General features: G+C 40.1%; 1 protein-coding gene across 1 annotated transcript in view; it reads left to right on the top strand.

Moving 5' to 3' along the window:
• LOC122812918 (SAP30 binding protein) overlaps positions 1-22,932 on the top strand; it is a 1,615,174-nt gene that overhangs the window by 1,486,073 nt on the left and 106,169 nt on the right. The window contains exon 11 of the mRNA XM_044084976.1: positions 20,313-20,400. Coding sequence (XP_043940911.1) covers positions 20,313-20,400 — 88 coding nt within the window. The remainder of the gene's footprint in view (positions 1-20,312; positions 20,401-22,932) is intronic.

The raw sequence follows: 22,932 nt of genomic DNA, 5'->3' as shown, positions 1-22,932 counted from the left end.
ATTCTCCAGTACATGCTCCCTTGTTATACTTTGAGGGTATTTCTTGGGGGCGAGAGGGGTTATTTCTCATGGTTTTATTTCAGTATTCAGGCCCTTAGGCCATAAAGAATATTGAGTCATTAAAATCGATTGCAAACACATTATCTCCCATCTAGTGATCAAATTTAAACATTCAGTATTCTGTTACAACCTAGTATCAGTTGATATATGATTATCATCATACTGATGTCCTTTTTTGTTAACAGAGAGGTTGACATATACAAGTTGTAGCAATTCATCCCTTAAAATCCTGTATGCACTTGGCTTTTCCTCTTGTAAGTGTATAATGGAGTGTAAATAAATTTAGTCTTGCATCTATCAGAATAAGGTAAGTGATGAATATGAGGGTATTTGTTTTGTAAATTTTCAGTGAACATACTCCGGTACTGCTAAGTGGTGCCTGTTATATTGGCAAAAAGTGCTATTATTTTAAAACTGGTCAAATGTACATCTTCCCTAAATTAACCTCTGTCTTCATTTCATATAGATAAAGATGTAAACATATGGCCCTTTAATAATGATGCACATTTTGTATAATAGTTATATGAACTATAAAACAAAAATCAGATGGTATGTAAATATCCAGATCCTTATAGCAATCAGTTTTAAATAAAAAGTGCATTACTTATAAATAAATTTGGTCTTATTCCAGGATTTCCAAAATATATTATTTTACTCTTATCAGGACTAAATTCCAATTCTACATTGTTTTTTCCAAGAAGAAAATTGTCTTGAAATTCAAATATAGATGCTAAGGACCCATCATTATTAATTATAAATCCAAACTTATACAGGATTAGTTGAGAGTACTAAATTAAAAAGAAATAGGCCAAAAACAGAGTCCTGTGGTACTGCAGACCAGACAATACAAGGAGAAAGCTGGAATGGCATCCTTTGACTAATGCATACTGAAAATGACCAGGCAACCAAAGAATAATCCAGTTGACTAAAATGGGAATATAATTATAATTCCTTAATGTATCAATTATCGATCTATGTGAGATTGTATCAAACGTCTTAGCCAATTCCACGTAGGTAACATTGACTGTTAATGAATACTCAAGAGCCCAAGTGTTTGATCTACCAAAACAAAACCCCTGTTGATGTAAGTCACTACAACCATTGTGATTCATCAAGTCAGAAAGTAGATTTTTTAGAACTATTTCATAACTGCAAGTGTATTTTATTTAAGACTTCTGAGTCTGTAATTTTGCAAGTTCCCTTTTCATAAGTAGGTGAAATAATTGATTTTTTCCAAATGGAAGATACTATACTGTTACGCAGCAAAGTACTAAAGATCTTGTGCAACATTGGCAAAAAAGTACTTTTCAAGCCATGAATCATCATTGCTGGAAAATAATCGGGACACAGAGATTTTATTTCCTAACTTTTTAAATACTTTAGAAATCATTTCATTACTTATTGTTGGCCATTTCTTAATAGTTGTAGAAACCAAGTCCAAATTAGCCATTATACTCCTAGGGTCTATATTACATAATCGAAGAGGCACTTCTTTGAATATGTAATCATCGACCCCTAAACACCGAAATGCAAAAACCAGGAACGGCCAAAACCGCAATTTTTTTTCCTAGGGAAACAAGACAAACACTTCAAATGTAATTTAAGTGGGGGGCTATGCCCCCCCCACACACACACACACACACACACACACACCCTAACTAAATATGCCAACTCTGAGATCGCTCTAAGTTGGGTTAAAGGGTAAACTCCAGTACAGCAACTGAATTTTTTCCCTAGGAAACAATTAGTGGTTTTGGCCGTTCACAGTTTTCGCATTTCGGTGTTTAGGGGATCGATGATTACATATTTGAAGAAGTGTCTCTTCGATTATGTAATATAGACCCATACTCCTATATTGTACTAAGTCAGAAAAAAATATTAAACTCGTCAGCAAATGTATAAGGATCAGATGTCATTTCCCACTTACAAAAAACTGATGAAATAGAATCCATGCTCCCCCTAACAGAATTAATGTTTATAAAACTGTTTTTGTTAGTTATTGAAGATGATTAATGGTTTGCATACTCAATAAATTTAATATAGATTTAATATTTGGGCTAGGTTTTTTTCCTTAATTTGTGAAAGTCTTCTTTCTTTTAAATATTTAACACAGCTCAGTGTCCCCACCATTGAGAAAATGTTAGTTTTATATGCCTTATTTTAAGTTACTAAATTTTGTAGCATTACATACAATAGATTCCAGGATAGTATATTATTCATATTCCTCAGTACTTGATAACATTGACAAGTAAATTAGATTTATATAATTATTTATACCATAGAGTATATTGTATGATACTAATATTTCCTAATAACTCTTGATCGTAATATAGGACCAAGCCAAGTACTGCCTGTAATTGAACAGTGGTAAGAATTGCATAATGGTGGACATACAATCATTTTTTCAACTTATGATGGTCAGTTTGTCACAAAGAGAACTAGTATGTGACTACCTACAGTAGGTGTAAAAAAATTAATGGAGTTGGAACTGAAGTTTTCGGCTAACAGGTTTGCTATATTGCTAGGGTCAGTAAATATGGCATAATTACCATCAGTTCACCACATTGCTGTGTGCTACCCTTGATGTTTCGACATAGCAGAAGAAAGCCTTATGGGTTATTTTCACCTTGGATGCTATCTTAACCTCAAAGTTGGCTTTGTTTGACCCAGTTAGCCCTTTCAGTTGCCTATTTAATTTGAATGTTTGCAATATTTTTTTCCTTTTGTTGTATATCCTGTTTAATTTGGGATGCTACCAGGGCAGTTTGCTTCTAGGGCTAGTTCTCAGCTTGCTTCTGGTAGGTACAGCAGCCTGTATGGGGCCACTGACATGGTTCTACAGAGTTAAGAGCAATTCACCATAGGCTACTGTATTCTCTGGGTTTGGAGAGGTATTACATTTTATCAATCCATCAGTTAATGAATAGTTTGTTTTGGAATAGTTTTTGTTACTGGTTTTGCTAGGGTTGTGGAGTTGATATTGATTCTGAAGGAGACAGCTTTATGGTTGGTCCTTACCAGGGAGAACGAGCCATTGAGGGAAGGGTTGTGCAGTGTTCTCCCATATTTGTGAGTACGAGGTCCAGTATGTTGGACTCTATAGTGGGTGTTTTTACTGTTTGCTTGATGATGTTTATATTTATAATGTCTTTGAGTCTCTATACCCATCATTTTGTGGCCGTGTAGGATTCCCAGTGTGTAGACGAGTAATTAAAGTCTTAAATGAGTAGGTTCTTAGGTTGGATGGTAATTGGCTTTAGTAGGCCCAAGTATGCATTGTGAGCTTCTTGGGACATAGTGACCTATAGCTGGCTAAGCTATAGAACGGGATTGTGTCTCTGGTGATCTGCATAGGTTCATAGGTGTTTACTAGGCTAATGGCCCTGAAGCCTTTACAAGCCTAGCACCAAAAAATTGCCTAGGCACCGTGCCACCCGATGTTAGTTCACAGTGCCCCTATCCAGTAGGGCACAGGAAATTATCCCTGGAGTGAACTTTACCTATCCACTCGTCAAGATTTCTCTTGAAGAGGGCCAGCGAGGTGCTCTGCTTGACATGAATGCTAAGATTATTCCAGAGTATGGGCAATCTTTGGGAGGTGAACCTGTCCCTCCAGCTTGTTCTGTTAATTGTGGTAATCAGGTTGTGATCTCTGGAGTGTGTAGCACAGGGGGTGGGGTGGGATTTCTTTAGGTGTAGCATTTCAAGTAGGGCTGGGTCAGACATGGCTTTGTAAGTCAAGCAGAGATCACCTCTAAGTAGACAATAAGAGACTGAGAACAACTGAAGTTTCTTGAGTCTGTCCATGTAGGACATGTGTTTAAGGCCTAGGATCCTTTGTGCGGTACTTTTGTGGCCTCTCCAGCTGTTGTAGGTGTCTGGTCAGGTACATGCCAAATGGGGGGTTATATTCAATGATTGGTCTAATGAGGGATGATGATGACCTCTTTCTTCCTGGATGGGAAACCTTTGGTTATACGATGTACCATGTAGAAGGACTTTCTGGCCACAGTGGCAATGTGGTGGTCGAAGGTGAGGTGGCTGTCGACCCCTGTGCCCAGATTTTTTATGGCTCCTTCAGTGTTCAGTGGGCTCCCATCAAAGTTGGTAATTCATGGAAACTGAGTTTTTTTCCAAAGGGGATAACGCATTTTTTTGGCGTTAAGCTGCAGGCCATGGTTTGACTCCATTCATTGGTTTCAGAGAGGTCTTTTGTGGGATGTCTGCATCACTTGGGGAATTGATAATGACTCCTAGCTTGCAGTCATCAGTGAACCTGGTCAGCCAGAGACATCCTGTGTTGGCCTGGACTACTGAGAAGTAGATGCCAAACAAGAGAGTGGGCCCAGGACCGTGTCCTGTGGGACTCCACTTGTGACTGGTCGACAGTCTGACTTGGAATCTGCAACTTTCACTCTGTGGGTCCTGTCTTTGAGCCAATTTGCAACCCACCTAGTGATGTAAGGATTGATGCCTAGTTTGGTGAGTTTATCCATGATACCCAAGTGTGGAACGGTATCAGAGGCCTTGGCCAGGTCGAGGTAGGCTGTATGCACTGCCTTACCCTCATTCACAGTCTTGATGACTGCTTTAAAGAAGTCAACCAGGTTCACCAGGCAGGATCTCCCCTTGACAAAGCCAAACTGTGTGGGATGAAGAGTTTGGAGATTGCCTGTGTTTTTGTTAAGCAGGTCCATGATGTGCCTATATCTTTGTTAAGCAGGTACATGATGATGTGCTCCATAGCTTTGCATACCAGACTCATCAGGCATGTTGAGGATCAGTGCATCATCGGTTTGATCAGCCTAGAGCTATGTTTATTATTGCTATATACGGAGATACTTCCACCTTTAGCCCTTGTCTGAGCAGTTATTGGTCTAAAAGTGTGGAAGGCACTGAAACATTGCAATTCTGGGTACTCCTTGTCACTAATGTCTGGGTAACTGCACAGATGTCTATATTCACAAGTGTGAGGAGGACTTGGACGAAGTTTTTTTTATGTAGGCTCCTGGCACTTTTAAACAGTGTTTGGGTAACTGTGCAGATGTCTATATTTGTGAATGTGAGGGGGACTTGGAGGGAGTTTATTTAGGCTACTGGCATTGAGCAGTAACAACGTGAGGTTCAGCTGAGATGCTTTTGCATTGTCAGTAGGTTTGTCAATTTTTCATTGCCTAAAAAGGCACAATGACGGTGGATAAAGTTTTAGCCAGTATTCAAAAGTGCAGAGGGGACAGGTGCCAGACCATCCTTGGCAAAACAACATGGTCTGTTAACCATGTCCTCCCAAGCTTATAAATGTTGGATCCCAGTGGATTTTAACAGCTGGCTGTCTTTCTGGTGTCATTCTGTCATCTTTTGCTCCTGTTGTAGTGTCATCTTTATTGATGGTAATATGCTGCTTAATGCTAGGCTTATACCAGCCTGAGACAAATAGTTTGATAGTTCCGTAATGCGTCTCTACATGTAGTCCAGGGAGGTACATCTCAAGTCATTAACACCTACATGGACTATGATGGAATCATACTGGTACCTGTAGTGTAATGACTTGTGCTTGTGTGATTTGGTAGATTCTGACTCCAGATAAGCAAATAACCATTATCTTCTATTTGTTCATCTGATTAGAAGGGTATTAGTGTGTCTTAAAATGGAGCCCGTATAACAAAAATCCTGGGAAGTGTGTTTGCTTGCCTTAGGAGGCTTAATGTTTGGGGCTTCATTGAGTGTGACTGTATTAGTGGTGTTAGGTGTTCTTTTCTCAGAGTGCCTTTGGGCTTGATGAGGCATAGTTTTGACAAGTCAGTCTAGGCAATATTTTTGTTAAGGAAGATTGCTTTTATGTGCCTCAACATTCAATAGCCTGTGTGTGTGCTGTATCCTACATGAGGAGGTGGGTGTTGTGTGCATGGTATCAACAATCTCTTGTGTGTTTGTATGTAAGAGTTTAGCCTCCAGTTTTATTGTGTACTTACACCTATTGCATACTGCTACTTTTAAGTGGTTGTCGGAAAATGTGAGACAATTGCTGTATTGTCTTAAGGTGCCCATTTCCACTAAGCTGGATACAGATAAGGGTACTTTGTTGGTGTAGGCTAATAAGTATGCTTTATTGGGGCAGGTTATGCTAAATAATACAGAATTCTACCAACTCTAATGTTTAGACAAAACTGAATTCTCCTAAATCCATAGGTATTACCAATTGAGGCTCAACTAGCTGCTGGTATTTTCTAGGCTGGATCTGTGAATAACGATGGGATGGAGTAGTACTTAAATAGCTTATACAACAGATAATAGCAATGAAAGAGGGGAGGGAGGGACTTTGGAAATCAGATTACATTAAGGGATGAGGGCCAAAGGCACAGCATAGCAGGCTAGCTAGAGGGAGCCAATAAAATAAAGCCAATATCTGATCTCTTTCAGAAACTTTAGCTTATGTCTCAGTGGGGGATGGGGTAGGCACAAAGAACCAAGGAAAAAGAAAGACACTAGAATGTAACTTTACTTCAAGCCTATAGCACTTTTTTGTATGCTTCCAGTTAACACCCATAGCTCCTTATGGCTTCCAGACACATTTTTTGGGTCTGATTTCTTTAACTTACCAGCTAACAAGAGGGAGTATTATAAAGGGTAAGTTGTAATTAACAGAATGGCATTAAGATTGTTAATCTAAGATGTCATGCAGTAGAGCAAATAATCACAGTTTGCTACTTACTCATCTTTTCGTATTTATCCTTATAGGGTTCATAGGTAAGTACTAGGCTAACGGCCCTGGAGCCAATGCAAGCCTAGCCCAATAGTGTTAACAGTCATCTGGTTTACCAGACATTAGTTCCCTGCGCCCCTATGTAGCAGTGTGATTGAAGTGATCCCCGGGGTGAATTTCCTATTTCCCATCCACTCATCAAGATTTCTCTTGGAGGGCCAGTGAAGTGCTCTGCTTGATGTGAATGGGGAGTTTATTCCAGAGTATTGAAAGTCTCTGGGTTAGGAACCTAACCCCTCCAGCAGGTTCTGTTTAATGTGGTGGTGAGGTTAAGGTCTTTGGAACGAGTAGCACGGTGGGATTGAGATTTTTTCAGATGAAGCATGTCTAGTAAAACTGGGTCAGACATGACTCTGTATGTCAAGCAGAGATCGCCTCTTAAGTAGGCAATAGACAGAGTAAACTTTACATTTTGTAAGTCTGTCTGCATAAGGCATGTGTTTGAGTCCTAAGATCCTCTTTGTGAGGAACTTCTGTGGCCTTTCCAGTTGTTGGAGGTGTCTAGTGAGGTACATGCCAAATGGGGGCATTATACTTTATAATGGGACTGATGCGGGACAAGTAGAGAGAGATAATGACTTAATTTTTCCTTAATGAGAACCCTTTTGTGGTGAGATGTGCCACATGGAAGGACTTCCTCACTACAGTGGCAATGTGGTTGTTGGAGAGATTGCGATCTCCCTAGATCCCTTATAACACCTTCAGAGTTAAGTGGATTCCCTTCGATATGGTAGTTTGTGGGCACTGTGTTTTTCACAGAAGGGGATGACTATTAATTTTTTGGCGTTGAGCCTAAGGCCATGGTTTTGGCACCAGTCGTCAGTTTCCATTAGGCCTTTTTAAAGGATGTCCATATCAGCTTGAGAATCAATAATAGCTTCCAGTTTGCAGTCATCAGCGAATTTGGTTAACCAGAGTCCCTTGGTGTTGGCGTGAACTTAAAAGAAGTAGATACCAAACAGGACCCAGAACCGATCCCTGTGGGACTCCACTTGTAACTGCCCGGCATCTGATTTGAAGTCAGGTTTCACCGTGTGGGTTCTGTCAGTGAGCCAGTTGGCAACCCATCTAGTGATGTATGGGTTAATGCCCAGATTAGTGAGCCTATCACTGATTTAATTGTGTGGGATGGTGTCAAAGGCTTTGGCTAGATCGAGGTAGGCTGTGTGGTTAGCCTTTGCCTTCATCCACCGCTCTGATGATAGCTTCAAAGAAGTCTATCAGATTGAGCAGACATGATCTGCCTTTCACAAACCCAAACTGCATGGGGTCCAGGGTTTGAAGGTTCCCTATATCCTTATTTATAAGATCCGTAATAATATGTTCCATAGCCTTACAGATCAGGCCCGTCAAGCTGATGGGGGCGATAGTTCCCAGGGTCAGTAGTTGCACCCCCTTTGTAGAGTGGGATGAATGCAGCAATGCGCCATTCAGTGGAGACAAAACCATAACTGAGGCTGTAGTTGAACAGGGCAATCAGGTGTGGTGCCAGTTCTTTTTGTAGATCGTTTAGGACACAACCCCGGTATGTTGGTCCTATGGAATCTGTATTCTTAGCATTGGTCAGTGCAGTTTCTGCTTGTGCAGTCATGATAATAGGGAGTTGGTATTCCTTGGGTATGTGGATTGGCCCTTTGGAGGGTGAGGGGGGAGTACAGTTCGCACTAAACCTGTCTGCCAAGATATTGGCAGTGTCAGTTGGTTTAGTGTAAATGGTACTGTTGTACTGTAGCTCTGAGCAAATATGTGTATTATTATGCAGATTCTTGACATAACTAAAGAACACCTTATGGTTGTCCTTAGTATTTGTAGCAATTTTGCTTTCTTGACTAGCTTTGGTGGATTTGAGGGATCTCAGTTATTTACTGAGTTTTCCAAGGTCATCGGACGTTACCCTTTTCTGCAACAGTTTTTTCCTTCTGTTGTAGAGTTTAATGGCAGGGGTCCACCAGATTGGCTTCCTTTTATATATATATATATATATATATATATATATATATATATAGAGAGAGAGAGAGAGAGAGAGGAGAGCATCTTGGTTCTGTTCGGTATGGCCCTCTCTATGCAACTGTGTAAGTGCTCATACAATGCCTTGGTGTATGATTCAGCAGCCATACTTCTGTTCCCCATTTCTATGGATGACGGAAGCTTGCCACTTCTGTCCTTAGAAGCTCAAAATTAGCATTGGAGAAATTTTTTACTGTGTTTTCCTTTTTCTGGGGTGGGGGCAGGATTTGGATATCAATGGTGATTAACTTGTGGTCAGATCTAACCAGGGAGGAGTTTATCAAAGGAGTAGGCAGCGGTCTCCCATGTTTGTAATGACTAGATCAAGAATGTTTTTCTCCTAGTGGGGGTGAGGATGAGTTGGTCCAAGGTATTGAAGTTGATGAATTCCAGGAAGCATTGGGCGAAACGTTGGAGCAGGAGTAGTTGTTCCAACTAATGGAGGGGTAGTTAAAGTCTCCCAGCATAATGGTATTAGGGTGGACCTTGTTTTCCAGTGTGTCCAGGAATGCAGAGTGGGAGTCCTGGGATATTGTGGGGGATCTGTAGCAGGCTATAACATAGACTGCAGTTTTGTCCAGTGATAACTGTACCTGAAGTATTTCTGATGCGTTATGTTGGGCAACAAGTTTGGAGGTGTGTGTATGTTTTATGATGAAGGATACACTTCCGCCTTTGGGGGTTTGGTCATCACATTCCTTAGGGCTATGGTTCAGATTTGGGGGCCGAAAGGTGTGATATGCATTGTAACCTGGTAGTGCAGGGGTGCTGTCAGGAGCCTTGAACCAGGTCTCTGTTAATACACAGATGTTGATGTTCTCCAGTTTGAGGAGTGACTCGAGCAAGTGCATTTTGAGGTTTAGACTTTTAGCATTGAGTAACATAACCCTTAGGATGCGTTTACTAACAGATGTTATGGTGGTACATTTGTCTTCAGGGCATTGCCTAAAAAAGGCACTTTAGGGGTGGCAAGGGCCTGGGCCAGTATCTGGAATCCCAGGGGTGACAGATGCAGGCTGTCTCTGGCAAAACATTGAGGTCTGTTTGTCATGTCATCCCAAGCAGACATATACCAGATCCCCTTTGAATGACACCAGAAACTTAGCCAGTTGTTGAAGTCAGTCATTTTCTGCTTGTACTGAGGTATCATTCTTGGTGATGGTAGGATGCTACTCAAGGCTAGGGTCATACCTGCCTGGGCTACAAGATCAGAGAGCTCCTCCATGTCTCTTTTTCATGTATACCAGGGAGGTATGTCTTAGGTCATTCACACCAACATGTATGATGACGGAGACATATTTGTACTTGCTGTGGAGAGACCCAAGTGCATGCATTATGTGGCAAATCCTGGCACCCGACAGGCAGTTGACTGTGACTTTCTCCATATTCAGCCTAGTGAGGGGGGCGTCAGTGTGCCTTACAATCGAGTCACCTATGAGTAATGTGTTTGGTACATTGTTCTGCCTTAGGGACTTAGCTTGAGAGGAACACTAGTTGTGAGGGCTGTGTGTCTTGTGGGTTAGGCTTGGATGGGATGGTTGCTTGTGTTTGTGCCTCGGAGGTCTCTGTTGTTTGGACAGATTATTTGAGAGAGCCCCGCGAAAGTGGTAGTGTGTTTTGTGTTATTATGTGATAGTTGTGGTGTGCTAACAGGCGGGCTATGTGTTGTCTGTGATGTGATGTGTGTGTTGACCTTCTCCTCCTGACTGGCTGACCCAGTCTTGGATTGAGAGAGTGAAGCCTCAAGTTTGGCTATGTACTTGCATGTCTCACAAGTGAATGTGTTTGGACATGGAGGAGAGGGTTGACTGTGTACATGAGGCAATTGCTGCATTGCCTCAGCCTCAGAATGCCCAGGTTCTCTAGGTTAACAGGAGAAAGCATCGGAAACTGACCTTTGGACATGCCTGGAAAAGTGGTTAGCTTTTTAAGTACCAAGTTATTTATGCTTAGATTAAGTACTGAAGCTTCTTGTTTCCTTGATGGAAAGTTAGTGCTAGTGGCAGTGGATGAACTTGCAGCAAATGCTAAAAGACGTTCTGAGCAAGTGGTGGATTTAAGGTCTAATTTGAGTGTACAGAGGTAAAGTTTTACAAGGTCTAAGGGAAAATTTGTAGAGCAGAATTTAAGGCACCAGTAATAGGTTTTCCTTAGGTAACCGGTGCTGCGCATCGCACAAACACGTTTTTTTAAACAGAAAGATGAAATAGCCCAAAATGGCCAATAAAAATACAATTTCTGAGCTGAAACCACTCCTTTAGCGACAGATAGGCTGCTCAGAGCTTACCACTCCCAGTGATAAGCTTCCCTCTGTCTCAGTAAGGTCTGGGCAACGCAGAAACCTCAGTACAGTCCTGAGTTCAGCAAATCTGAAATCCGGACTATTCTAGTTGCAGAAAGGTGGGAAACGAGCAAGGAGATAGTATTTTGTTTTCAAAAATACAGTTATAACTGCAAAAACACTATTTTAAAGCATTAAAACTACTAGCCCACTTGAGTGTGTAGCCTACAGCAGTAAAACAGTTGAATTTAACTTAAAACAAGCCAATAAAGTGCAAACAGTAATACTTAACAGAATACTGTTGAAATAAGTAGCAAGACTTAATAAACAGCTAGAATAAAGTGTGGTAAGCAAAAGAAGCAAAACAAAGGTACTTAACTGAAAGTCTCTCCTCTGTCTTTCTGCTGCTGTAGAACTCTGCAGGATGCCCATTCATGATCTTGCTGAGGTTATATACTTAAAAAACCGAGTGACTTGCAAACTGTTGCATAGCATCAGGTGAAACTGTAGATGTTGTTGAAGAAAATCCACATCTTGAGAGAGATTTTTGTGTTATTTATATTGCTAATTATGCAGTCAAGCATATGCTTTCATATTTAAGTAAATATCTGTGTAAACATGTACTTGGAGAGAAATTCCTTGCTGTCACGTGAAAGCTTATGTCCGGTTAACAGTGTAAGTCTACATTGTGCAGTTTCCACGATATGCCAATTTGTTTGTGAAAGTTTAGCAAAAATATAATTCTGGGTTTGTGTACATTGTAATATGTTATAATATTTATGGAAAGACTATAACTTTATTGATTTGTTTACTGGGACTGTCCTACTGGGTGAGAAACCCATTTTCAGCAGAGGCCGGGGAGAAAAGCTCCACGTATATCACAAAATACATAATATAAAGATCAATTTTCTACATTATTTGAAAAATAATCACACAAAACAGTTCACAAGAGATCCATCATAGTACAGAAGGAAGAAACAACTTACAACATTGCTCAAAAGTTCACAGGTCTGTCAGAGCACAAGCTTTATACAGTTTGTGTGAATTAAGAAGTAATTAACATACAGTGCAAGTTAGGCAGTAGCAGTGTGAACTTACAAGTAAGAGAGAATTTAATAAAATGGTTATTACTAAGTAGTGCAAGGATAGCAGTGACAGGCTGTTTTAGGTGGGGAGTCCTATGATATACAAAGAGATAGTATAAGGGGTAGCAGGTATTGTTTAGCTGTACTAGGGGTGTAAGAGCTTGGGAGAATAGGGGGGGTGGTGATTACCATGGGGTAGTACGGGAGCAGAGCCAGTTTTTGCTAAAGTGGTCTGTAAGTAGTAGTTTGAAGTTCTTTGAGTTATTGGTGTTGATAATATGTTAAGGGATAGTGTTCCAATTATTGGATATTTTGTGCGAGAAAAGATGCTCTCCTGAAGAGTTATGTTCCTTTGAGACCTGCAGTAGCAGTTTTTCAGAGGATCTTAGGGGTCTGTTGCTACTGTGCAATTTTACTAGTTTTTGGTGGGCTGGGCAGTTTTCGGGCTGGTATATGATTGAATGCGCTATAACTAGTTGGTTAGTGTATAGTAAGTGGGGAAGTTCAATCCAGTTTAGTTCTTGTAGGGCAGTTTAAAGACTACTATCACTGTAAAGAACACTACTGATAACATTACTGTTTGTATATTTTTATTTGTTTTTTTTTTTGTTCAGAAAATATTTACACTTGTTTAATGCGTTTCTTGATTTTTCAGTAAATTCTCTGGTGTGCAAGGATGTATGATATTCCCACCACCCAGGTGTTAATGAGTTAAGCAGATAAATAAGTAGAATATAAAACTGTAGTATCAAAACTCCATGGCAAGATTATTCCAGGCTAAGCAAGGTCACATTCCCGCTAATGCCAATTCAGGCACCACTGCCTTTGTAAGAGAGACCATAACTCATTCCATTTTGAGAGCTGCTACAATGGTCATCAGTTCACACTTTTTAAAACATAACCTGGTTATCAAGGTTCAATACAGCCATTTTTTAGGTCCTCTTGCAGTCCGCTTCTTCTCATGTCCATCCACCCCAAGGTTTGGGAATGTTCCCAAGAAATCATTGCTGCAACAATGAACAATACGATAGATGTTGTACAGTTTTGTTAGGAAGTTGCCATAACTGTAGAAGTTAAATTTTGTCTTCTGTTGTAGTAGTATTTCTGTCCCCTTCCCTCGATGCTCTTTCTTTCCTTTCCTAAGGTTTCTTTAGGGTTGGGATGTGTATCCCCATTTTCTTAATCATTGACTTTGCTTTTGGGGGGGGGGTTCTTTAGCAAGGTGCCCTTCTTTGCTAGGCTGACTTAATATTCGGAGAGGCAGTTGAGGCTTTGTATTCGTGTAGTACTCTGCAGGCTGTCCTTCGCAGATGTGGGCATGATGTATGGGAAACATGCATGATTGACAGTCATGCAAATGTGGCATGAGTATTCATGGTTTATTCATACTTTACCTTTTTCTTCAATGTAGTGTGATCTTGGAGTTGGTATATTTATTTTGCAGTGGGGGGGGGGGTGCAGGGGGGAGCAGCCCACTGCAGAAGTGAAGGAAAAAAGTAATATTTTCAGTTATAGTACTATTATTTTTCTCCTTTGTTTTTGCAGGGGGGGCAAGCCCCCCTGCGCCCCCACATCCTCTGCTATTTAAAAATACCAAACTCCAAGATTGCACTAAATTGAGGTAAAAGCTATTCTACGAATAGACAAAGAATATTCATGCTGCCATTGGTATGAATATTACTTAAGTTTACTAAAATGTCACCGGTTGGTGGGCGGGGTTTAGGCATGACTTGCTACTGCTCATCCTGCAAGGTACTAGACTAATACAAAGCCGCAGTTGAGTAAGACTATTATGGCTGAGCATCTTCATCAGAGGTTCAGTTCATACAGGGATCTTTTCATTTCCTGGTCTAAGTACTCGACACTAGTGGGGACCCAGGAGTGAAAGAACTTAAGATGACACATACATATGTCTCCGTTATACCACTGATGTGCTGATGCATAGGTGCTTGAATGTCCACCTAGCCAGGAGGGGGAAGAATGCAGAGCTCTGGAAGTCAGGACAGACATAATTCCTAATGTGTCAGAAGTCCCAAAAATGTTATGACTACTGCAACAGTGGATATACTCACACTTTTGCAGTATTGTAGTAAGTTCCTAACGCAACTGTACTTTTTCTTTTAAGGAAGAAACAGGTTGTATCCAAGGATTAATGTTCAAATAAGAGAATAGTAATTCCTCGTCAATTGTGAGAGTTGCTTGGCTCACATATGTAACTGAAGTTCTAAGAAGGATCGTGACATGTAATGTGGGCCAGGCTTGTTGAGTCAGAAGCCATGCAGGTTTATGCTGTTTGTTTTGCTTATTGTATCTACAGTCCAAAGGAATTGATGTTAACACGTCTAGTGCCAAGCTGTCTGTATTTGAGTGTGTACAGATTTGTTCTGTTTGAAAGAAAACATTTATCCAGGTGTGTAGATTATTTCACCTTCCCCGAATTAATCAAACTGACGGGCACAAGTACAAGCACAGTTAGTGCAGTATAGTCAGTATTAAGACAGGGAATACCTGATGGCATGTCTGACAGTAGTCTGCAGTACACAAGGTAGGAATTCCGAAAATTCTACACAAAAGAGTCCAGGCATGTCATGACAAGTCTTGTACTGTGAAGAACAGTATTAAGTGGAGAGAACTATCCAAGCAGTCAAAACTTTCATGAGAAAGAACACCAGTAGATATTAAGAGGACTGTCATTATTTAATAGTTTTGCAATACAAAAGTACTGCATTGCACTGACTTTCTCTAACCAGATCATTTGTTACTGAGCAAAAGGTTGAAAAGCAAATAATAAACTTCTACTATATTGTTGACTGAAAATCCATACAAAATAAAGGAGGTAGGCAATTAGCAGATGCAGCAGTATTTTTATAACAAACTGTAGTAGACTATAAGATTTACAGGCTGGAGACAATAAGAGTGCAGAAGCCAAAGGAAAGTCCAAAGCCTGAAGCTGAAATAGTTGGTCAAGCAGCCAAACCAAGATCCTGTGTTATATTTGTAGAACACGGAAGGCTGTGTAGGACAAATCACATGATACTGGTGTAAGACAGGTACATTGAAATCCATGGGAGAAGAGCAACCAAGATTGTTTAAGTCAAAAGTTTTGAAGGAAAATAAACTGGGAACTACCATAATCATAATTTGCTGAAAGAGGCTTCTGAAGTGATGTCTTCAAGAAAAGCTGTAGTGTTGCACAGACTGTCCCAGAAGGAAGAGCAGATCTCCAGAGGGAACAGACCTACCTGTCCGATATTGTAGATGTGGCAAACCATTGCAGAAACTAGATGGACATATACACAGTTTGAGAATAGATTTATGATACTGGGAACTGAAATGATGCATTTATTAACTGGCAAATTTTCCGTGCATCTGCCTTTCCCCTTTGTCTCCATATTATAAGTTAAGACGTTTCCAGAGAAGTGGCACCAGTTATGTCACATCAGCATATTTCTGTTTCCCAGGTGGTAAAACTGTATCAGTCATTAGCTTTAGTTGTTAAGGAACAAACGTAGGTATAGAGAGTCATTGATTAAAAAAATGCAGTGTGTAGCACGGTATATCGGCTTCCCTACATAACCTTAATTTCCAATGCATTTTCTTCCAACCTAGCACCCATTCTCATAATCTTCTAGAGAAATTTTACCTCCACCATTTAAAGGTTGGTGGTGGTAGTAGTAGTAATGGTAGTAGTAATGTGAAACATTTCCGAAATAGTGCAACATAAGTAAAAACAACAAAGTTTAATGCCATATCAGTTAAGCACTTTCATCCTTCAAGACAGACTTCTTCAGAACTAATTTTAATTATTGCTTTACACTTTTATTTGTTTTTGCTTGAATATTTCCATGTGGTGCAGTCTCTTTTCTTGACTTGTTTGGTTTTGACTGGACAGGCTGCCTTTCTTGCACATTTCTTCAAAAAGATCAAAAAAGCAGTGGGTGAGAGTAAAATCGTGCATAGCGCCTACCTTCACCTGGCAAAAACTTTCAACACAAGCCCCACTTGGGCTTTGTAGACAAACTCATGTAATTAGTTATAAATCGTTACGGCACCTGCTGGATAAGCAGCTGGCTCAAAGATAGGACCCATGAAGTTAGGATAAGAGAGTGTGCCTTTACAAAAAGGCCATTCAGTTGTGGAGTTCCTCAAGGCACTGTGATAGGGTTGCTCCATGTTGGCGTCTACTTCTCTGAAGTCAGGGCCAACATCAAGGACCAAGTTTGCAGATTATTACAAATTAAGCACAGTTATAGAATCCCCCAAAGTCACACACCCTGTAAGAAAGCCTTGCATAGACTGGTAATTGGTGCCAGAGTCATGATCTAAAACTCTGTGTCAAGAATTGCATCCTTAGGCAAGTCTGCTATCCCTAGAAACTACCACATTGGTAATACACCCCTAAGAGTAGACACAGTGGTCAGGGATTTGGGAACATTTGTAGACGATAACTTGACCTTTGATCATCATGTCTGTGGTAGTAAGGAAATCATTCTGTGTTGCACAATTTATAAGCAAGGTTATGGCATCTAAATCCAAGATGACATTGTTCTGCTGTTCTTGGCCCTCACCAGCTCAATCATTAAGTACACTGCCCCCTCCAGTATGTACCTGACCAGGTATACGCAGCAGTTGGCACCTCCCCAAAGGGTCCTCACAGTACAAATACAGGGCATAAACAACATATGCTATGCGGACCGCCTCAAAGCTTTATCCCTGTACTCATTCTTCTACAGACTGCTGAGAGGTGATCTGTGCCTGGCCTACAAACCATCCTCTGATCCAGCTGTAATGGATCTGTTGCACATCTGCAAAACAAATAACATCAGCTTACCTGATTCAGGAACCTAAACCTCATCTGCAACATAAGTAGGACATGTTGAGACAGATGTGTGTTTCAGAGACTACCCTGTTTCTGAAACAGGCTTCCCATTTGCGTGAAGCAGAGTTCTTCCTTAACACAGTTGAACAGTAACTTGGATCGGTGGATGAGGAATCGGAAATTTATTCCTGGTGTGGCACCTATGTCTCTATTAGACAAGAGACAGTCTGTAAATGCTAGATCGCCCATACCCAGTCCTGATCATATCCCTTAAAATAACCCCAGGGTGTCAGAACATGACAGATACATTTGGGAAATATTGCCAGACTTAAAAAGGCCCTTTGTGCTCATTAGCCTAATAATCACTTTTTAACTTAAAATGTATCATAGCTGTTGACAGTTCTATACAAACTGCTATTCCTTTTTTCCCCTATAAACCTCTTCATTAAATCACAATTGAAGCAGTGATACAGATGCACGTAAATTAATAGCAAAATAAGCAAACTGGTATTCTCAGGCCTGAGGGAGGAGATCTTAGTTAAAGAAGGCAAGGTTTCTTTTCTCAGAACAGAGTGAAGGGGGTTAGGTATAGTAAAACATTGCCATTAATCTTTGACCACACATGCATTTAGTAGGTATTCAGCTGGACAGAGAGCTTAGTTAAAGGAGGCAGTGCACTCCAGAAGGTAGAGTTTTTTTCATAACAGAGTGAAGGGGAGGATATAGTAAAACATTACCTATTAGCCTGTTTATTCTGTTCAAACATTTTGATGTTAAAAGCCCAATATAGTGTAGCGTTAATTTATAGTAAGCTGTGTAACTTAAAGTGCTCTTAATATAATACATTTTGTGATCATTTAATAGAATGTATGTAAAGTAAAATAGATGTAGTTTAAAAAGAGGAGTTTAATATTTGCTGTGTAGAAGTTTAAACTGTAATGTCTAGCTGCAACGAATTTTAATGTTGTGATGCACTATTTCTGGAAAGTCACTTAAGAGGAAAGATTTACATAGGCTGAAGCTCATCTAAATTCATATACAGATATACTTGATCCACATTTCCACCTAAAGTAGAATCAGTTTCTTCTTTTTGCAGCTTTTAGACTGTGAATGTGTCTAGTGTTTAAGGCCTTGTATTGTTAACAACTTGGGCTTCAGGGACATTCTGGAAGTGATTAAAATTCATGCACTGCATATTACAGGCAAATTTTGTAAAACTGTTTTTATTTTGGATCACTACAGTTCTTAGCACAGATTTATGTTTCCTATGTCAGACCTGTAGTGGAATATAACTCCCTTTTCTTTCTGTGGTTAGAAAGACCTTCTACATAGCCCACCTCATCACGAAGGGTTTCACATCTAGATCAAGAGAGGTAATCGTGCCCCTTTATTCATCCCTCATCAGGCCCATCATAGAATACAATGCCCCTTTTGGGATGTACCTTACCCGACACCTGCAGCAATTAGAAAGACCCCAAAAGTATCTCACCAAGAGGATCAAGGGTCTCAAACAGATGCCATATGCTGCTCGGTTAAAACAACTCCAGCTCTACTCAGTTGCATACCGCCTACTTCGAGGCGATCTATGCCTGACATACAAAGCTATGTCAAATCCAGAATTAATGGACATGCTCCACCTCAGTAAAAATAAATCCCTTAGAGCCACACGCTCGAGGGACTTGAACTTCAGCACAAAAATAAATAGAACTTGCTGGAGGGACAGGTTCATAACCCAGAGGCTCCCTTCGCTCTGGAATAGAATTCCAGTTCATGTGAGGCAGAGCACCTCACTGAATCTCTTCAAGAAGAATCTCGATAGGTGGATGGGGGATCGTAGGTTTGTCCCAGGGATTACTCCCGTGTCACTATTAGACAGAGGCACAGTAAACTAAACCTTAAAAAGGGCACAGTATACTCAAATCAAGGGGTGGCGTAAGCCATACAGAATCGGGCTAGGCTTATAATTGCCCCAGGGCAGATAGCCTAGTATAAACCTATGAACCTATGTATGCTATCCTTCCTCCTACCTACCTGTCATCCTTGGAAAGTGTTCAGAGGAGATGAGCCATGCAGTTACCATTCTGGAACGTTCGGTCTTACTCTGATATCTTGAAAGCTTTAGGGTTGTTTTCGGTAGCTTATCACCACTACTTTAGAGGACAGTTGTCTACAGTTTAAGGCACTACATAAAGAGGAATTAGGTTCATAGGCTCGTAGGATGTTATTAGGCTATTGACCTAAGTGTCTTTGCAAGCCTAGTCATTAAATCCCAATATACTACTAGATGAGAGATATTGTCTAGGATTTTTCTAGCAAGGACTACCCATAAAGAAAGTTGTTTAATTTCCAAGGGCAGTTTTTTTTTATTTTTTTATTTAAGTTCGAGAAGTTCGGACATACAAAGTAGAGTTGGTATGTATCTACTGCAAAAAGCTGAAACAAATAGTACATTAGGCCTTCTGATTTCTTGGACCATATTAGAAGTGCATTAGATCTGTGCTGTTTAATCAGGTGATAATGGGATCAGATTTAATGGCTGTTGGACCCAGACATAATAATAAAAACTCAGAAATTATGAATCTCATTTGGCTTTGCTGTTGAGAAGCAATGGTCCACAAAAGCTATTCAAGTCTTGCATCTCAAAGATAAACATGTTTAAAGCAACAGGAGAGAAAAAAATGCAATACAATTATTTCTAGAATGTTTCTTAATCCCTGCTAAGATACGTATATTAAATGTCTTGAGTCCAAGTTTCAGACCTGCAGCTTGTACATTTTCATTCTTCCCTTTGACCTCACGTTTTTTGTAGGCACTCAGAGACAGAGAGCTTAGTTAAAGAAGACTGTACACTTTTGAAGGCAGAATTTATATTATCCTTATTTGGAGGAGGGGAGCAAGAACCTTACCTAAAGCAGTGAACCTTTTACGATAAACTTCAGTGTACTAAACTGAAACATTTCAAGTCTGACTGTCAAATGATGTAGAGTTGAACATTTTGTAGAATCTGTTGAATGACTGAACAGTAACGATGGAAGGTTTTCATAATTGGAAGTATCATGGTGATGTGCTCTGTTTGTGTACATATGTGTCTCAGTTGCTGTCTTCTCATTTGTCCCAGTAAGTAGGAGTGTAAGTTGTTTAACTCTGGTGTAACCTTGCTTCTGCACTAGAATGAAAGTGTCTCAGTAGTCTGCCATTTTACCGTCAGTACTACTTGGAAACATCTTTTAATTGACAAGTGCAGGTGGTGAGTAGTAACAGAAACTGGATTAATACATTTGCCTGTCTCTCTCCCAGATTGAATTTGTAACTGGAACAAAGAAAGGTGGTACAACTACAAGCACAACATCTACAAGCACTACTACCGCCAGTGTCACGACTGCAGGTAAGGCACAAGAAGCAGTTCTCCTTCTCGCATCCCATCTTGATGTATGCTGCTTTATCCACTGAGTGAAGTTTGTAACTTGCTTCATCAACCTTGTATGTAACATCCTGTACTATAATTTGAATTTAATGTACACACATACACACACACACACACACAACACAGGTTTATCTGTGCTGTCTGTCCATGTCATGCAGTTAGCTCTGTGCTACTTTCCCTTCCCTCTAGATACTATTCTCACTCCTCCATCTCTCACAAGCTTTCTTGTATGGGTACTTGTGGTCTTACTGCCCACCACCCATTAATCATTATGAACATTCACCATCTGCCTCAGAAAAACGTGGTTTACTCTAGAGCTTTAACAGAAGTTACTAGCTTCTGCTCTTAATTTACTCTTCAAGATGTTTTGTGCCCATATTATGCTTCTATCCTTTCTTGATTCCAAGCCACTAGCCTAATCTTTATGGCCTTTTTTTGTTTTAAATGTCAGATGCTCATTGCACATCTCACTCTGGTTGTCTTTCACTCCATCCTTCTTAGTGTTGCATTTTTCTTGTCCTTTTGTGGTCTGCTGAAATAATATGCAGGACTCCAGCTAGAGGTTCAGTATTATTTTGAAGGGTATGACAGTGTGACCTCTGGAATTCTTGGAGTCCAGTTTTGCAAAATACAGCGTAGCACACTACCGCTTTCTTACTTTGAGTATAACTAACATTAGGTCCTCCTCCTGATCCATCTTTTTTTTAGTTCAGTCCTCTTTTAACACAGTTTGACATCAAAGTTGTTATATGCCCATTTATTGCACTTTATGCTTTTGATGTTCAGCTTTAATTGCCATAGTTTACTTTCCCCAATTCCCTTATTTGGCTGGCTTTCTATCGTCTGCCATCTCACCCATTCCTCGTTCTGATATGTGGCTATATTAACCCAGTTTTCCATTCTTCTCACTGTATCCAGTATGAGCACACTGAAAGAGCAATACTCCAAAACTGAACTATGTTCTGTGCTACCCAGCTAGTCATGGGCTACTTCTGGGTAGAGTCCCATTAGGTTTTGCCTGTGAGTCTTTCTTTCAGCCAGTTAAAGAACCTTCTTCCAGCACTGTCTTCTCCAGCTTACTTATTAGTGTGCTGCAGAAAACAGAAACAGATGCCTAGTTGTGCAACAAGTATACTTTCATCCACTTGTAGAATAAGAGTGTTTATCTGGCAGAATTATTTATCTGTATGCTGCTGCTGGGTGATGCCCTTCAACTGGATGCTTTCCCATGGATACCACTAGGCTGTCTGTGAGATTCTTTTATATCTCCTTATGCTGCTAAGATAAAACTGATCAGTTTGTAATTTCAAGGGGTTTCCTGCTTCCCCCTTGTGTGTGGCCACCATCTGGGCCTTCTTCCAGTCTCTCAGCACTTCCCATCTTGTCACTAAACCTTTTGTTGTTTTTTTGTCAGTGTGTTGCTAACACCATTGCAGGTATCCTTGTAATTTTCAGTGGTGGTTTATGTGGCCCTTCTTCCTTGCCTTCCATGGTCTTTACCAGTTTTTGGTAGACTGCCTGTTGTGAACACTTTGCCCTCACAGTTGTTTCCTTATCCCCTTTCTGCATAGTAGCCTTCTTTCTTAAATGAAGATGGAGATAAGGAGACAAGAGGAAGAACTGACTAAATTATTGCCTTTGTTTACCTCTTCTCTTTCTTTAGGCCAGCTCTTTATTCTTCTTTCTGTGTCCGCAGCAATACGTTATCCACATTTCCTGAGACCTCATCAGGCAACATCTCAAGCAAAGTTGGCAGTGCCATGATTGCTCCCCAGGCTAGTGAAAGCAGATAACATATACATACTAAATCTAGAGCACTTGATAATAGTTTTTAATCTTACTCACAAAGACTGGCTAATCTACAGTGTATGTACTGTACCTGTGTACTATGTATGTATTCAACCTATGTTCCAAATTTCAGCAGTACACCACAAATCTATTAATTACCTTTATTTTTAAAATTAATATTTTTTTGTTTGTTCTCTCCACTGTAACTGTTTATGTGCCGCATACCACTGTAAAAACATGTCTCTTGTAATTTGTGTGTATACTGATCATGTCTAAATAACTAAATGTGTCTGTAATTTTTCTTTGTGAAGCTTTTCTCCCCAGGTCTCTGCTGAAAAAGGGACTTTTCGGCTCAGTCAGAACCCCCGGTTAACAAATGTAAAATAAAATAAATAAAATAAATTTCTTGTAGTTCATGGTTTGGTTTTCAGCTGCACTTAATGCAGACAGTGTGAAGAACTGTCTCTTCTCCGTCATTAAACTGGCTGTTTATTCCTTTGTCCTGTAAACAGCAATTTGTTATCCACCTTTCTTGCAGTACTTGAGTTTGTTTTCAGCTGTCCTTATCCTTGTGGTTTATCCTACTCCCCTTCCCAATTTCCATTTTCTTTTGGATCTTTCTGTTGTCATGCATTCATGCCTCTTTGGTAAACTAAGTATGGTTTCCTTCTCATTCCTTTATCTTTATAACAGTGTTGCCATATT

The sequence above is a fragment of the Protopterus annectens genome, chromosome 10.part0 (assembly GCF_019279795.1).
Source record: "Protopterus annectens isolate FY-2018-M chromosome 10.part0, PAN1.0, whole genome shotgun sequence".
NCBI lineage: Eukaryota > Metazoa > Chordata > Ceratodontiformes > Protopteridae > Protopterus > Protopterus annectens.
Note: the sequence above shows the minus strand (reverse complement) of the source record. Positions and strands in the feature narration are given on the sequence as shown.